The sequence below is a fragment of the Falco cherrug genome, chromosome 3, assembly GCF_023634085.1.
Source record: "Falco cherrug isolate bFalChe1 chromosome 3, bFalChe1.pri, whole genome shotgun sequence".
Lineage (NCBI taxonomy): Eukaryota > Metazoa > Chordata > Aves > Falconiformes > Falconidae > Falco > Falco cherrug.
Genome location: NC_073699.1, coordinates 72,445,097 through 72,463,732, shown reverse-complemented (window position 1 = coordinate 72,463,732; position 18,636 = coordinate 72,445,097). Strand labels below are relative to the sequence as shown.

The 18,636-nt window shown below is 41.0% G+C and overlaps 1 protein-coding gene across 1 annotated transcript; it reads left to right on the top strand.

The window, feature by feature from the left end:
• The first annotated feature begins 19 nt into the window (after positions 1-19).
• On the top strand, positions 20-17,257 carry CAVIN4 (caveolae associated protein 4). Its single transcript, XM_005431968.3, has 2 exons — positions 20-869; positions 15,207-17,257. The coding sequence occupies exons 1-2, from the start codon at positions 459-461 to the stop codon at positions 15,861-15,863; spliced, it is 1,068 nt and encodes a 355-aa protein (XP_005432025.1). The 5' UTR covers positions 20-458; the 3' UTR covers positions 15,864-17,257.
• Positions 17,258-18,636: the final 1,379 nt, after the last annotated feature.

The following is an 18,636-nucleotide window of genomic DNA, read 5'->3' as shown; positions in this document are numbered from 1 at the left end:
GATCTGAAGTTGTTTTGCTGGAAAAAACAACCGTGTTAATTTTCCTGACCGCTCTTTGAATTCCCTTGGAGGAAAGCACTCCAGTAACACAAAAATGAAAGTAGATCATTAAAAATATGCAAGTTTGCTTTCCTGCCTAATTAGTAAGTTACTTAACTTTCTTGGATTAACACTAATAACTTCATCAGTACAGAAGCGTGACCCTTTAAACGTATGTTCCTTTCCAGATATTGCTTCCTAATTTTAGGGGTTTCATGTTGCTGAAAGTATCCAAACAAACATGTGTGGATATTTTATAGTCAGAAGTATTTGACTAAGCTCCAGGAGTGGTGTTTCACACCCTACTTTGAGCATCGCCGGAGCCAGCTGTCGCCCTCGGTCCCTGCAGCAGCGCCAGAATCGTTCTGGCAGGATCACTGAAACTTCGCCTCCCACCAACCTGGCCGAAGGCAGGCAAAATGGATCGCCGTGAAATCACCTTGGAGGCTGACAAAACCCACCAAAATCGTCTCTCCGGTGTCGCTGAGGAGGAAGAAGAGCAAGATGCAGCTTACACGATTGTGACAGTCCTGGACAAAGTGGCCAACATTGTGGACAGTGTGCAGGCAAGCCAGAAAAGGATAGAGGAGAGGCACAGGGAAATGGAAAACACCATCAAGACTATACAGATTGACATTTTAAAGCTCGCCCAGGCTCATGGCAATACAGGCTACACAGTGAACAAGTTGCTGGAGAAAACCCGCAAAGTCAGCTCCACCGTGAAGGAGGTGCGGGCACGAGTGGAGAGGCAGAGCGCCAGCGTGAGGAAGGTGGAAGCGAAACAAGAGGAGATGCTGAGAAAAAACAAATTCCGGGTTGTAATCTATCAGGTAACCTCAAACCTAATTTCTTGTAGCACTGTCCTTGTGTCACCTCCTTGGTGGCTGCTGGTAGGCATTGGTTAATGAACCAAAGGACACAGTCTGTCCAACATTAGAGGTATTTTATGCTTTCTTTAACATTGAGTTGTGCTCCTCAGTGCTTTTCAGCATGAACCTCCTGACGGCAGCACACACAGTCTATTATTAGTGCTGGTAGGTTTCTGAGCCAGTCATGTAAGATTAACTGCAGATCAGCAAGGACTATTTGTTGCCTTTCCAAAAGGTAATATGAGGCAGGCCCTGCAAGTCTTGTCATACAAACCATGCCTGAGATTCATCCCTGTTATTTTTTTCACCATATTAGGTAGAAGTTCAAATAACAAAAGTTTTTTCAGGCTCCCTGGAACACAGACTTTCTTCTAATGCTAATTTCAAAACATATGGTTTGTTTAACTTGCAGCATTGCCTAGGCTTTCGTAGTGCTGATAAATCGGGGGTTTTTTCATTGTCTCAGTCTATAGCAGTATATGCACAAACTAAAACTCAGACCCACAAAGCCTTCATGACAGCACATAGTCCTTTGCATGCTCTACTTTGGAAATGGTTTAACCCATCACTGTTCTTCCAGTCGTATTGGGCAAGCAAGAATACATTTTCTTTCATTGACCTCATTGCAGGATGCTCATTGTTCTTATATATATATATATATGTGTGTGTGTATATATGTAAGTAATAATTGTGTTTGGAAAGAAGTTTCATGAAACGGTGTGGTCTCACTTGCATCCATATGAATAGACACTGCAGGCAGTTCATGGGGTCTGTCAGTGTTAGCAAGTGCTGTGAAACCCATTTGTTTATTGGCCTGCTCCTGCATTTGCTGAAACTTCCCAGCTCCCCAAGTGAATAGAAAGTAAGAGTGCTTAATCATTTGCCAGAAGCATAGTTGCTCCTTCATACTAGGGAGTTCCCAAAGCTTCTTTCAAATGAGTCATATTCACCATTAGACATTGAAAATATCAGCCCTCATGAGTAACACAACGCACTACCGTCACCCAGCCCCTTATCCCCTGGTCTTACATCTGTTTGTACATAAATAACATTACTTGCAATGAATGGAGCTGTGTGTTTCACTGCATATATTCACAACCTTATACAGCTGACAAATTCTTCTGCACAATCTAGCTTTCTTAACTACTTCGTTTTCTACTCCTGGGAAAAAAAATAGCTTTAAAAAAAAAAAAAAGAGAGTAAAAGCTGAAGGTAGGAAACATTACCTCTTTAGTGTAATGTTAGTACCACATGCAATAGTACCAATTTTTGCCTCCCAGATTTTCTGACAGAATGACTTACTATGGATGCTCAGGAGAAAGCAGACACAATTTGACCTATTAAAATTATTGCAAGCTGTACCATCGTTACGGAACAGAAAACAGGCACTTTCACTTTTTCCCTGCAAATCATTTCCCAGCTAAAGGTAATAAATATCTCTGACTTCCCTGGTTAATGGCCTAATGCCATTTCATTGATGGGCCTTTACCATAATGATTGCAGCAGGATCAATGCTTTGAAAATAATTGTTCTTAAAACAGTATTCACTACATAAAGTAAATTTTTCTCCTAGCAAGACATGAGTTGTTGCTTATTTTAAAATGTAGTAAAATATGGTGAAAATGGATTTATACACAGCTATAAAAAACAGGTGCTGATATTTTCAGATATATCACACAAAAGGTGGCTCTCATGATGTGTACTTTCTCTAAGACTCACCTTCAGCAGGAGTTTCTGCAACCTCTGCTGGTTTTGCTGGACAAGAATGACCTGCACCCCATTCTGCAGGTTTAAGTCTTAGGTGGTACTTTTCAGCAAGGGCAATACCATTTTTGGTTGCTCTCTTTCTAGCTTCCCCTTCCTGCAGTAGTTGAGAACTGCCAGTGCAAACGTGAATGACTCCCTCTCTGATTTCCATCCCTTTTGTAAGGTAGATTGAAGAACATTTTCCCTCTTGCATGGAGGAGGAGCAGATATGCTGATCCCTCTAGGATCTGACATTTAACACTTTTCTTGGGGAGGGTAACTGCATTGCTCCATAAAATCTGGAACACACAAAATAGTCAAGATTGCACTGAAGCTTTAAGGAACAGGTACATTTGTGAGTCTCTTCACACAAGTGCAGTGATTTTTACACTGCTGATTTACATCACTGTAGGCATACTGCTGGAATGCCTAGACCTGAATGACTGAAGCTTGGCTACAGTGAGTGGGAGTCTGTTAATAGCTACAGAATCAGCATACTCCCTCCACTATATTTTACAAATGGGTATAACCAAGTTGTTTACTTGGTTGTTGTGAGTGACAGCTCATCTGTACTGAGATTTTTTTCTGATGAAGCATTTGGGACATTGTGATGGAGCCAATGACCTGTGTATGGCCGATGTTGAATGCCTATGTGGGTAGGCACACATGGGTTTTACTTTTAACTTTTGCCAGAATATCGACATAGGAGGAAAAGGGAAACACCAATTAAATCCTAAAGATTTTCTTTCAAGTGGATAGCCTTGATCTTATCATTGATAGAAGGAGCAGGCAGGTTGAAAGGATCCTTGGCTGGAGGAGATGTCAGCAATGATGAAAAGAGTTGGCAATATCCTTGCATTAAAAAGAGACAAAGTGATCATCCTTGAGCATAATGATTAGGGAAATTGAGAGCATTCGTTTTTTAAAGACCATGCAGTTGAGGAGAAATTTGGTAGCAAGCATCCCTCCTCCCCAGGCTGATTGCATGATTAAAAACGCGAGGTTACCTCAGACTTTCTAGTGAGGTCTTTGACCCTGGAGCACTATGTGCTCTGAGGCTTTAGTGGGGAAAGCAAAGGACATTACAGGTCGTACAGGTCGCGGTTCACTTCTGTGCAGGTTAGTCTGAATAACCAGCTGTGAGAGCTACCGTTTCCCTGCAACCAAACAGTATCTAGCAATGTAACTCATTCTGACTAAACTACTCAGAAATTAAAGGGGATTTTTCTTTTTCTTCTTTTTTTTTTTTAATCCTGAAATAACTTGTTTCTTTTACGTTTCTACATGTTTTGCAGAATGGGAGCACACAGGCACCAGAAAGTCCATGTTACAGTTACTGGGCTCTTTTCTATTACTATTTCTATTACTATATATATAATATACTAATATTATATTAATATTTCTATTACTTTACGAAGCACCTGTCATAGTTTAACCCCAGCTAAGTACCATGCAGCCACTTACTTAGTCCCCCCACTCACCAGTGGGTTGTGGAGGAGAACTGGAAAAGGGTAAAACCTGTGGGTTGAGATAAGAACAGTTTAATAGTTGAAATAAAGTAAAAATAAAATAACAACAATAACAATAATAATTGTAATGAAGAGAGGGAGAGAGAGGAATAAAATCCAAAAAGGAAAAAAATCCAAGTGATGCACAATACAATTGCACACCACCCACGGACGGATGCCCAGCCAGTCCCCAAGCAGTGATCAGTTGCCCCCAGCCCACTGCCCCCCCAGTTTATCTACTGAGTATGATGGTCTGTGGTATGGAACATCCCTTTTTCCAGCTGGGGTCACCTGTCCTGGCTCTGTTCTCTTCTGGCTTCTTGTACACCTCCTCACTGGCAGAGCACGGGAAACTGAAAAGTCCTTGACTAAAGGTAAACACTACTTAGCAGCAACTAAAACATCGGTGCGTTATCAACGTTGTTCTCATACTAAATCCAAAACACAGCGCTGTACCAACTACTAGGAAGAAAATTAGCTCTATCCCAGCCAAAACCAGGACAGCATCATAAATGTGTAACAACTTCCTATGAAGGGATGCATGCATTTGTTTCACTCACAGCTGTCTGACGTTTAAAATTAGTGGACAGTCACAGAGGACATGTAAGAAACCAAGTAAGGTTATGGCTTGGCTGGCATACACAGTGATGTTACAACCAATTTGTTTGCCCTGCAATTGCTCCACCGCACATATGGGGAGAGACTAGCAGAAGTAGCCTTGTGTATGCTGCTCATATTATGCATAAATAATTTAAAATATAAGTGGTTTTCCTAGCCACTGTCCTTCTGCAGCATAACGACTTGGACAGTAAAAATGGTGAGATTGAGATGGGGACAATAACCTGTAAATACGAAGTGGAAGCATTTCCATCCAAAGTGGGAGTTAAAGTCATGGTGTCACAACCTTAGGAGATGAGGACACTGAAAGACCAGGGCCACCAACCCACCATCCATCAGCATGGAGTTTTAATTGCAGCTATTCTGAGAAAAAACTGTGATAGTAAGCATGGCATGAGGCAGCAAATGTAACACTGCTGTTTAGAAAAAGACAAAGGAAATCGTCTGAGCTATTGCCATTCATCTGACACCGTTTGGGCATAATAATGGCAGGCTCAGAAGGGGTTCTGCAGAACAGAATTATTAGTACCATGGAGTTACATAGCTCACCAAGAGCAGATTGTGCTAGGTAATTCATATTTGATATTTTTTTCTGTTTTGCGGAAACATGAGAGGTCTTATCCTTTCTCATATATATGTACCTGATATTTTACCTCATAACAGGTAATCTGGAAAAACAACAGATGACAGTGGATTGTGTTGAAATGGGAAGTGAGATTTCTGAATGAGTTTATAAAAGTGCTTGCTTCTAAGACCGTCTTTGTCAACTGTGTAATACCTTTATTAAAGATCCTGGCACAGAAAAGGTGTGGATGCTAATAAAATATGCTCAAAATGAGGAGCTGTCAGCCCAGAGAAAGAAATATTGACAAGAAAGCAAATTATCTTTAGAGGTGTAATAATGCTAAGTGTACATACTGTAAATTCCTGTACTTTTAGCAGAAGCCCTTGTTGGTAGTTTGTTTTCTGAGGCCCTGTGGTTTGGAAAGGACAGAAAATGGTGTATTGATTGCTGACAAGATGGCTGAGAGCCTATTTGATGTTGTGGCTCTTAAAAATGTGGGTATGAAAGGCTTCAGGCAAGATATTTCCAGAAATTATAGAGACACCCAGTGATACTGAAAAATCAGAGACAAAGCTCTCTAATATTGTCTGGCGTTTTAGAAGGCAGGCACTCTTTATTTTTGGCACCGGATGCACAGAGGGTAAGTTCCGCCCAACATGCATACCAACTTTATTCACTGTTTATCTTTATATGGCCAATCTATACATTTTAATGACATTTCTGAGAAACTATTAGTTCCAAGAACTAATTATCATTACAGTTCCAAGAACTACTTATCATACCTACACTCTTACTACGCATGTGTGGCCTAATGGGTCAGGGATCCTCTGGTGGTTCTTTGGGACACCTTCATCCTTTCTTCCTCTGCTTCATCATCTTCCTTTTCTTATCCTTCTTATCTTTTTCATGACCGTCTCTTCTTCTGGCCTTGTTTCAGCACTCTTGGCTCATGTCTTGGTTTTGGACCGGTTATTACCTACTTAGCAGCTAAACTATACAATGCAGCATTCTACTAGTAGCACAGCTTGGCAATGTCAGGGATACGTTAGTTGCAACATTTACAGTGAAGCTCACTGGTAAAATTCCCCACTATCAATGTGCCCTTGCCCAAAACACTTCAGAGTCTGTCTGGACTACTACATACAGCTCTGATCACCCCTGTTGCAGTAAGTTGTGTTAAAACTGAACAGGTTTGGAAAACAGCTACCAGGCCCATCAGAAGAATGGGAAGCCCTGGTAAATGAGGGGAGACGAGGAGGTCTTCCTAGCTTGGTTCAATTCAGTGAGACAAAGAGTCTAAGAGAGCTTGTGGCTGTCGTTTATATGCACATTGGGGCATGGATGAGGAGTCCAGTAAAGAAAATCAGCAAAAATATGAAATGGGTGTGAACTGTCCACAAGTCTTCTTAGGTCAGAAACTAGGCATTCTTAGTCCTGGAGACATAAGGGTCTGGTCAAAGCCTTCTGCTAGAACCCACGGGGAGATAAGAAAACTTCAATTGCTATTAAAGTGGAGCCCAAAGACTGAATGAAAAAAAAAAGATGGCGTAGGTTGACTACCTGTGACAGCAGAGCCATGGGCCCCAGCAGCCCAACAACACAGGCCTTTTGTGAGAGTCTTGTGGCACAAACTTTACAAATATTTTTACAGCTGGGACAGGTAATTGCCTTCGCTGAGATTACAGAGAATAAAAGAAAGAAACTCAAGGCCTGTATCAGAGAGCGTAGCAAGAGCCCTTTGTTTGCAGTGTCAAGTTTAGGTGAAGGCGCCGGGCGACCCCGTGCTGTGCGGCCGGCTATGGCAGGGTGGCACAGCCGGCGCTGCGTTACTGGGGGCAGCCAAGAAGGTCACAAATTGCCTGTGACTTCTAGGAAAAAAATCAACACCTTTCAACCCACTGAAGAAAATCTGTATTTCTAGTGACACATTCACAGGGAAGAGGGGAAAGGGAAAATAAAAAAAAAAAAAAAAAAAAAAAAGTAGCTTGTTGGGCCATTTTGGTCTTCCTACAATGAAACAGGCTGCGTATTTCTCAGGACTGTGTTTGTAGCAGATTATAAACTTGACTCTACTCCGTTTGATCCGGTGTAACTGGAATCCCCAGAGCTGTTCCTTTGTGACGATCCCCACAGGGTACAGGCTGTGTACCACAAGGTACAGCTTCTCAGGGCTGCCGTTGATTTTTCTCCACTTACTAACATGGAGTGGTGGAATTTACCTTCACACTGGCTGCCGCTGCTCAGGGCTTTGCTGGTGGCTGGCCTGCAGGCCGGCAGAAGAGAGTAGCTACACCATGAGCCTCGGGTGCCGTGCCCCTCCCCCACGGCTCTAGGGGCTGCCTGGAGCGGTGTGTCAGCAGGAGCTGGGGCTGGCTGCCGTGGGCACGCACCTATCTTCAGCCATACCCTTCCATGCCTGAGGCCCACATTCAGCAATGGACTTGGCTGGGGACATGCAGTTGGGATTTATATTCTCAGCACTACTGAAGACAGCTGAGTCTTGCAATTATTGTTTTAGTACAAGAATAAAGTTGATCAAAACAGCGCAGGGACAGATGTGGGAAATACGTGAAGTCAGTAACAGCAAGTTCAGAGTTTGGAATGGGATTCATCTTGCCAAGCGTTAGACATCAGTAACACAGACGTTTGTACACGTGGCCTGCAGATTCCCTTCAACCGAGCAGAGAGAAATGCATGGAGCCTGATTCACCTGACTTGTTGTAGATATCTACTTCTGAATACAGTTTGTACTTTATAAGTACCTGTTCTCTCCATCTAGTTGAAAAGGCATCCAGAAGCAACTTCATATGGAGATGTGGTTGCTTGGGCAGATGAGTTCAGCAGCTCCTGATGGCTGGCTGGGTTTCACTTGTTCTTGAGAACACTTCCCTGTTCCAGCTAGCTTGCAAGAGCAGTCACCTTGTGGCAAATGAATGAATCAAAACATTACCAAACATATATTTTTGTCTTATCACATCTTGTGATTGCTCATTTTCCTCCACTGACAAAGGGCTGGTATCTACAGATAAATTAGAAGTGAGAAATTTCACCGTCTCGATTGCAGATCTGTGGACTGACCTGCAGAGCTATTCCACAGGCTAGTTCCATAAAACAATAGCAAAGCAAAGTAAGTGTGAAGATTTAATTTTCCCCTGGAGCTACAGCAGTCCTTTTTATGTAGCTTGTGGTGGCCTGGATCCAAAGGCTTCTCCAAGTGATGTGGTGTAACTGGGTACTGTTTGCTCGTTGTCTGTAGCTTGCTGCAGTCAGATAATGAGAGAATGAGCTAGGTTTCTTTATGGTCAGTGTATGCTCCTGGTTAAATTAATTAATTTCTGTCAGAATTTACAGAAAAGGTATGTGTATTAGGCTTCACAAAAGAGAAATGAGGGGGGTTGGCTGTTCTGGCCAGGCTGCTTTTTCATTATGTAAAAATAATTCTAAATACAAGCAACAGAACTTGGCTATAAAGTCTTATGTACTTAAGTGTTTACTTTCTATCAACTTTACTCGATAAAATCCCTTAGGTACCCTTTTAAAATAATCTTATTTCTCTCTCATTTGAGCAGCTTTTTGGCCTGATGGCAGATATTTTGAAATGGCATATTTGTAGAAAAAAAATGAAGGGATCGCTTGAGATTTATAAAGCTTCACTCTTAACTGTTAGAATATGAGTAAAAGTACTGAATGATTTGTAATTGGTTATTCATCAGTGGTTTCATATTGATTTAGAGAGCAATTTCAAGGAGATGTTTTAGTGATTTACCTCAGCTGTCAGTTTGAATAGCAAATCATTCATTTAACATGCAAATTTCTAGGATTTTTTTTAAACATTGTGGCGATGCAGTTTCCTGCCCATATGCTGCCAGTTATTTGCATCACCAGTTGTCATAGACACGGCAGCAGCACCGTGTGCTGGGTAGCTTTCGACCATTTTGCGGCTTCGTGCTCTGCTTCAGAATGGTCAGGTGATCACCAGTCCCATCTGTGCATATGTTAATCATCACCTGCACCTTCCCTGCCACACATCCCAAGGCTCAAAGATCACTTGCTGTGGCCTTTTCCCTGCGCAACACAATGACTCCAAGTTATGGAGTTTCATCTGTCTCTCCTCCCTACTTATGCTGTAAGCAGTTTCTTTTGGAGCATTCTGAGTCTTCATTTTACATATTTATGCACACAATATATATTTTTATATACCTTTTATATATACATAATTTTATATAAATAATCTAATTTTCTCTGCTACTGTTTTCTGTCTCTTAAAAAATTTTGTTCAGCTAAATTTTTAACTGAAATTAGATAATAGTTGAGAGCAGATAACATTGTCTTTACTAAAGCTTGTCAGAGTTACACTTTGGAGCTATTTGAAAAGAGAATGCAGAACTGGTTTATAGCATTTCTAGCATCTATTTACACATAAGACAATGTATTACCTTTTTTTCTCCTTGCCAACTCTAGAAGCCCAGTCTGGGCTTTGAAATACAAACCCAGAATACATGTACCAAAACCATGAAAGGACACAGGGGTAGAGCTCTTGCACTGGCCACATCCATTAGAATGCCCTCATATCCCATTATTTTTTATTTTTAAATGTCATTATAATAAAATTATTACTGAAATCATTCATAAGTGTTAATGTACTTAAAGCCTAAGTATTGTTGTATAATGACACTACATCACTGCTTCATTTAGAGAATCCACTGGACTCTAAACTAGCAATACACCTTTGCTTAATGAAAATAATACTGCTATTGCTATTAGTTATTAATCCCATCTGTGCTTACAAAGATAAGGAGTGGAGATTTAGCTAACAAGTTTGTGAGGGGCCTTTTTTAATAACACTTTTTCCTTTGTCCAGCCTCGCTGGCCTTGCTGAAGGCATGACATTCCTCTTCCAGCAGCCCCCTTGGCTTTTTTGCTCCTTAGTTCAGCAGTAAGAGCAAATGTTGCTATTAGAACCAACCTGATCTTTGGCAGGACACCCCTGCAGCAAAATAGCTGAGACATTACTAAATAATTTGCTCTGCCATTTCCCTCCTTTCCCTACCAGAGGTGAGAAGAGCCTGACTGTGCAGGCAGGGTTATCAAGTAGGCACATTTTGAGACAGTCTCTTTCCTCCCCCACAGTTTTCAATTGCCTGAGTGTCACCACCTCAAGTTTCATAAGGCTGATTAGGGGCATTGCCTCATTTAAGATTATTTACCTACTCTTTTTAAGGTGTCTGTGAGGTTAAAAAGAGCCAGAACCTTGCGCTTTGTGTCGTTTAAGGAGCAGGTGTGTTAGCCTTCTTCATAAATGCCTTGTTATTTTCTATGGGAGAAAAATGCTACTGCTGTAATCCCTTCCCTGAGATTAGGAGACACTGGCATTGCCTGCAAACTGGCCAGTGCTCTCACACATGGGTGCAGAGCGGCCAGAATTTTGGCGGCCATTGAAAATTTTACAGAGCGAAAGGAGTATGTGAAGGACACAGACTATGTCGCTTCGGAAATTTTCTAATTGTGAATTAAATTAAAATGGGAGCAGAGCAGGAAAATGGCAATGATGGAGTCAGATTTTCTCAGGAACCCAGTCTTAGAAATATCTGGGTTTCCATATTCATTGCCCCTGGAGCCATCCATCCAAATCAATGCCGTGCTGGCCTTCTTCACCAAAGCTGAGGTTTAGTCACATTTATTTTGTATTCAGCCAGGCCCTTAAAAACTCAGACTTCTTTGGCTAGGCATATTTGAGAAGTTAAATGCTGAAAACCTAGGAAAAGGTGAAGTTCAGGTTTAAAATGTTTTCTTAGCAAATTTGCTGTGCCAGGGGCATCACCAGCCACTCCTGAATTGTACAATTGTTCTGTTACCTTTAAGTTTTGTTTGTTAAAGTTGTTTCTTAGGCAGTGAATCTAACTAACTTCACAGATTTGTGGCCTCTGTATTTCTTTCCCTGCCTGGCTGAACTATAAAGGTCTCCAGGGTTTTCCCTTATCATTCAACCAATGCCTTCGGTTCCTCCTCTGCTACCACAGAACCTGAAGCCTTTCTCCTTCCAGACCTCGTTTCCTGCCACACACATGCATTTTTCCAAAATATTTCCAGTTCCAAAACCACTCCATGTAATTCTTCCTCCCTTCTCCCCTCCTACACCCATTCACAATACAAACCCCCTCTTCCCAGCACCCCTGCCACCCACCAAAAACGCCGGGTCCAGATCTACAAGCAAGGTACCTGAGCCATGGCGTGTTTGCTCAGGACAGACTCCCCAGTCAGCTGGGAGGGCAGGTGGAATGACTCACAACACAGCTGGCTCCTCAGCGGAGAGCTTATTCCTTCATGCCTGAGCTCAGCTCCATTCTCAAATTGGTGGAAAATGCCCAAATATTTATATGTTAGTGGAGGGGCTGTGTAAGGATGAGAAGGTGGGAGATGCATAATTTGAGCATATATGCCACGCTTTTTGTACAAAACCGAGACAACTTCCAAATCAACCACTTACACGGCTGATTTCCTGACTTTTTTCTTGAAGAAGGAGAAAACCACTTTTGTTTTGAAAGGTTCAGGTCTATTTCCATTGTGTTGTGTGGTGGACTTGTCAGGAGATAATAGCCACCAAGCATACCTGGACCAGTGTGAGCACCCTCTGTAGTACGCACCCTCTCCAGGTGCTCTATCTATAGAGGAGTGATGAAAGGGAAGCGGAATGACCAGCTTCCACTGATTTGCTTCTTTGCTTCTGGTTCTGGCACATGAATATCTGGGGTTTTGCCAGTAGGCCAGGCAAGGAGAGTACATGTCCTTTGTATTAACCAATAGACCACATGACTGCACTCCTCTTTCCTCAAGAAATCAGGTTAAAAATGCATTACTGGTGTCATCTTCTGCTGTGAGATAATCTCCTGTCCTCATTTTATTTGAGCACTTACAAATTTAGCTTAAAGATCCTCCCTTACCTCCCATGAAGTGGCGGTGGCAGATACAAGTTCTTCCTAGAGAAATGCCTAAGTAGATTTTTAACTAAAACTTGCAAGTAGCATCTTGAATTGCTCAGCTCCTTCTCACTCTCCCCTAACACCAGGCTGCCCAGTCCTGCTATTTCCAGTCCCACCTGCTTTCAAGCCAAGGAAGCTGTCACCCAGTTCAGGGCTTTGTCCTGTGCAACTGAGACCAGTAGCTGGTCTTTGCTTTTAGTGAGTCTGTAAATGAGCTGGTAGCTATATGCTTTGACTCCATCTATTTCCCACCTGATGCTAAAACTTATCATTCCTGCTTTAGGAAGGACAAGCTCCTCTCTTCTTTCTACTCCACTGATATCCTGTGATAAGAAGAAATGGGGAGAGGCAGAAGAGAGAAAGGAAGCAGATGAGAAAGCTCTCCTACTGAGCCTAATTCACTGCATTTTTATTATGAAACCTCCTTAACATGCTAGCCAGTTTCACTAACACTTTCCACTTTGGTAACATCTTCTATCAAGAATTCTTGAGGGGAGATAGAAACTCACACTAATTTTTAGCTTTGCTACATTTGACTTTGCAAGATGTGTGCAGAAACTAAGGAAAAGGAGAAAATCCAAGATTTGGCAAAGATCATTCTCAGTCTGTAGCAGAATGAAAAATGTTCCTCAGGAGCTGCAGTTCTAGTTTCTGTGTCTCGTCTACAAGGCCATCTTGCATTCACAAGTCTTAATTCTAACACATGTGTGAAAGTTAAAGCACTCTCTCCTTTAGCTAATAGACTATAAAGCTACCTACAGTAAAAATCTGGCAAACATTTGACAAAAAAAAAAAAACAGAAAAAAATGTTCTTAGAGAGGAATATAGCTTAAATATTGCAGAGTAAATAGTCTCTCTGCCTTCTCTCTCTTTAAAAAGTAATCTTCATGTGAACAACATACTCTATTCACTATATTGTATTCATTTCTATATGTACTGAAATTTCAGAATAGTCATTCTGGAAACATTTTCATTATCATTTCAGCTGAAGGAGTGGGCTGTAATTTACAAACTTTGAGAAATTATTATCCAGCTGTGTTTTAGTTCATTTTCAGAAAAGAAGGGATTATGTTTATATATAGAAGTCTTTATATAATTAATGTTAATTTGCACATGTTAATGAAGATGATTATTAGCAAAGCATTGTAGTTTTGTTCCTGCTGATTTTGACAGATGAGTTGAATAACATTCTTCTGTACTCAGTGCAACACAATTTGTCCCTATTTTTTCTAAGCATTAACAACTATTTTACTACAGGGTTTTTAATGAAGCCAAGGCATGATGACAGTCTCTTAAGTGGACTTTATCTGCCAAATAGCTTAATGTATTTTATTTTACGTATTGCTAGCACTCTGTAAAATAACATTAAACATGACTTGCTACTAATGAGTCACTGTGAAAAATGACAGGCATCTTTCTGGCTTGAAATCAGTTCACAGCAAAATATTCAGTAAGCGTGACCAAAGCATTCTTCATGGGTTCACTGCTTCTAATATCTCTCCTATTGTCTGTATTAAGATAGTAATACTAAGGGTAGAGCTGACACAGTCATGCCTCAAAAATCAGCTGAAGTAGTTAGTACTAATGGGAAACAGCTTGGAGAAGTTTTATATAGCTGTCTGAACCCCAAAGGGCTGCTCCTCCTGGGAGAAGAGCATGTGCACGTGCACGTCTAGTAGGGAAGCAGGGGCTGGCATTGTCCATCTCATACACCTCCTACAAGTTGCAAGTTTTCTACTCTGCATACACTGGTACTTCTAGATAGAAGTGACTCGCTGACACTGAGCCACAAATTTGTAATATTCATGCAGACAGCAGTCTTCAGATCAGAAGATCAACCCCCTTAGGAAATTCAACCTGTTCAGATAAATCTTTCCATTACCACAAGCTTTATTCCTTTTTTTTTGCATGTCCTTAACCACTAGGTGATTCTTGGTGACATATTTGTTTACTATGGAAATCTGTGTCTTTGAGGTTCTAGCAGCCTTTCTTTGGAAAGGCTGCATAAGCTCCTAGTGCTAAAGTTATCTAGGCTAGTCACCATTTCCAAGGATGCTGCTAATACATATCATATGTATCATATAAACATGTAATACTGCATGCTTATACAGGCCACCAAACTCACCACAGGAGATAGAGGTGCTTGCTCAGGGTCATTCATATATTTCCAGATGGAACAAGTGAAGTTCACCTCAGTGAATTGCATGGAACTGGGTTTACTGAGTAACATCTTATGCCTTTGCTGACTTTGTCCCCTTGTGGAGCCAGCATGTGTAAATTAATATGTTGCGGTTCATTCCCTTCTGAGCAGCAACAGAAATGTTGCTAAGTTCCAGTTAGTCAAAAATGTGCAATAGTCTTGGTGACAGTAATGGACTGGAGCTACTGGTATCATTGAGGCACTCATTTGGAGAGTGTACAGCTGACACAAGCACAAAAGTCTCTTTTGTGTACAGGATGTCTACTTTTAATGCTGACTAATAACGGATCTAGATCCACTCAGAGAAGCAGATAAGCTCAAAAAAACCTAAACCAAAACAAACAAACAAACAAAACCCAACTCAACAAATCAAAGAACTAGACAAATCTGCTCTGAAAACCGTTAGAGGCCAGTATGCATAGGACCATGGCATTCATTAGTTTCAGGCAGAACCACGCTGAAAAGAAGTCTTTAATCAGGCATAATGTCTTTACAGAACTTGCCAAAGGTTTCTTCTGCCGTTTATGTTCTGTATAGAGCACACACGATGGCACACACATGCAATGTACTTTGTTACAATGTTGTATTTCAGTTAGCATTAATTAACTACAAGCCAACCTCGAGTCACCATCATTTTAAAATACACTTGGCTGGAAGATGACTCTGTGCTTTCATTCACAGGAGGAAACCGAGTGTCCTTCATCTCTCTCTGTTATCAAAGAGAAGACAGCAGGTGAAACTTTAGAGGATGATTTCTTCCCACCTGATGATCTGTCTTCTGATGAAGAATATTACATCGAAGAAAGCAAAGCAACCCAGTTCAAGAAATCAGGCATGAGGCGCATAGATGATATCAAAAAGGCATTTTCAAGGGAAAATATCCAAAAGACGAGACAAAATTTTGGCAAGAAGGTAAACAGGCTTCGAACTAGAATAGTGACCCCTGAGAGGAGAGAGAGGATCAGGCAGTCAGGAGAGAGACTGAAACAATCTGGGATAAGGATCAAGAAAACCATTTCACAAGCTGCCCCAACGGTGGAGACATTCAAGATCCATAAAAAAAATAAAGAACGAACAGGAGCTGAAGGTCAGGAGGGGATCCAGGAAGCCGGTGTGCACATCGCCTCAGAGCTCGCAGCAGCAGAGCCCTTCACTGAAGAAATTTCTTATACAGAAGTGATCACTAAGGTAAAGAAAGATAAGAATAGTGCAACAAAAAGTGCTTCCCAGTCAACTGAAAAAGGAGTGACAATCCCAGAAGTTGTTCTTAAGCAGGAAGGAAAAGAAGGAGGAGGAGGTGACGATGTCCCTTTGCTGGACTTAAAGCAATCGGTGTAAAGAATCCATTAGCAAACACACCATTCTATCATTACTGAACAAGAGATAACTCAGCTTTAGAAAAATGTGTGAATTTGTGTTATACCACAAAACACGTGTTGGTGTTGTTCTGTCACTTACGTGGGTGTCTGTAGTGTTGTCTTCCTGACAAAAGCCAAGCCATGTAAAGTGAATGAAGTGGCTCCCCCGCTCCCCCGTCTTGCAGTATGCCGATAGCCATTGTTAACCCAAATGGAACTTGCATGCCGAAGGGAGATGGAAATCTGAATTTTCAGTGATGTAGCAGTCACTTTACAGCCTGATCACTCTCTTTACTTTTATGTACAATAGTATAAAAATTATTTCTGTTATCTTATACTGACTCCTGTAATCAGAAAACAGTAACAAAGCTATTACTTCGTATTAGCGAAAGGAAGAACTGTGGAAAGTGTCCATTTAGCTATACAAATCTTATCATTTAAGGGCCCTCGCTGAAACAGCAGGAGGAGGAAACTCCTGCTTTATGCAGGGTGTGACAGAATGTGGTAGGAATGATAGGTTTTTGAGTAACCGTGTTTCTTCTTAGTGGAAAAGAGAAGCCCCTGAAATGACTAAAGATTATTTCCAGAGAGATGGAAGAGGAAGGTTTGATGCACATAAGCAATGCATTTGCTGCACTTATGGAGTAAAAATAAAAACCCAGAAGACACATTAAATATGGAATAGCAGGAGAAAAAAAGAATGAGGTATCGTATTCATGTTTTGGAATGATGAGATTGTGAGAAAGGTATGAAGCAGTAAAAGAGGAATAAGATTAATGCATGGGTTCTGGATAAATAAAGGAAAGAATTAGAATACTGTGACTGAAATTTCCTTGAGATCTTTTAAAGAATTGTTACTTATAGGGCTCGTGAACATAACTGACCAGACAAAGGAATCGTTTTGTTTTCCATTCTCCGTGCTTGCTCTGATGATCACTGCGATTAAAATATATTCTACAAAGTCGCTGAAGTACAGGGCCAATCCATAACCCAATTCTTTGTATCCTATTATCATCGTTATCAACCAGCCACAGCCTCAGGGATTATGAGACAGACACCCTCTAGAGTATGGAATGCTGTTTATTTGCAACACTTGGGAGCCAGCGCCCTGACATCAGATATGTTTGTAAACATGACCGCCACGCTGACATGGGGTGCAGGACTGTATTGCTGTCTTCATTTTTAAACGGAGTTGCCTTCAAAGCACTTACCTAAAGCAACGTTAGTCATTACTATCTGTGTGAAACCTGTACAACATTGCTAAAAGCTGTATGATTGTATTTAATATCTCAGATATTGGTTATCTATATACATTGTTTGAGGACTCCCAGCTAATTGTTAATAATTTAAATATAATTAGTTTGACTTCAAATATTCTGCTTGCCAGTTCTTTCATTTAGTCTGGTGTACATCACATTTGAAGCGAAACAGCTTTAGCAATAGCAACTAGGGAACACTGGTTGGGGAAGGTCAATGCTATACTCTGTCAGTGACATTTCAAATCAAATTAAGGTTGTCAGGTTGGAAGCAGCAACTCCACTGCAAGGGCAGGACAGGGCAAGAGAGAGAGACAGGGAGAGGAAGACATTTCTTTCAACAGTAAATTGTACATCTCCACTGTAATTAGATGCAAAAAGAAAGAAAGGTTATGCTTATAGGATAGACTGAAGGTTTTGATTTGTTGGTTCCTTACTAGTTGTAGGAAGTCTTTCCTGGAACCAGGTGATTGTATATTCATCTTCCAGTTCCATATAAAACTGTAGCTATCTTCAGTGAAATACTGCATGATTTGTCTGGTTCTTCTGTAATATGACCTGCATTATGTTCTGCAAGATCCGACATTTTCCTAAAGTGACAAACAGGGTTTCATTATTGAAATGAAAATGTCAAAGTTCAAAGAAGCTATTTCTTTGCATTTTTATGCAGCAGAACATGAAGTGCTAGAACATAATTGCCTATAGATTTTCTTTATATAGAATTTAATTTTCTCATTTTACTTGACAACAAAAGGAAGTGATGCAGTTTCCATGGAGCTTATCATGTAGCACCATATATAACCTCCATCAAATATGTATTTTTTTAATGTTTACTTCTAACGTCAATTGTTCAGAGAATGATTTCTTTTCATAGCAAGTAGTGAGTTCTTCAGGTGTGCAAAGTATTCCTATGTACGTTCTTCATTTTAAGTTATTATCAATGTTACTGACTTGAATTTTACATGTACCGAGAAATCAAAGTTAATTTACTCCATATCTGCTCATACAGGTAGGGGATGGGGAGAAGACTGCAGTTTACAACCTCAATTTCTATACAACAGCACAGCCTTTTGCTGCTTGAAGCCCCCCTTATCTTTTCCATAATTTCCCAGAGCAATGATCCTGGAGCCCAATCCTTTGCCCTTCTCAGAAAAAAAATTCTCAATGAAATCTGTTGCTGTACAGCTGTGCTGCAGGGAGGCCTGGTGTATAGCTTTTGAACAGGTGGTTTCACTTGGAAAGATAATCTCGCCAGCACTGCGTGTGAAACAAGTGCTGCTCCCGGCTCAGTGGGAGAAAAGGACCCTGTCCCTGTCTGCTCTGTTTTCCAAGAAGAAATCTGGCACTTTCTGCTTAGTTGTGGGTGGGAGTGTGATTATCAAACTTCCTCACGGAAAGAGCCCTGCAATTGCTAACTGCAGAGTAAAACTGGTTACGGGAAAGAATGAACCGTGTTCTTAGACACCAGCTGAAAAGAAATTGAAGTGTTTATACAAA

Coding starts and splice junctions, on each gene's coding strand:
- CAVIN4 (XM_005431968.3), top strand. CDS start 459: ATGGATCGCCGTGAAATCACCTTGGAGGCTGACAAAACCCACCAAAAT. Junction 870..15,206: donor TCCGGGTTGTAATCTATCAG/GTAACCTCAAAC, acceptor TTTCATTCACAG/GAGGAAACCGAGTGTCCTTC.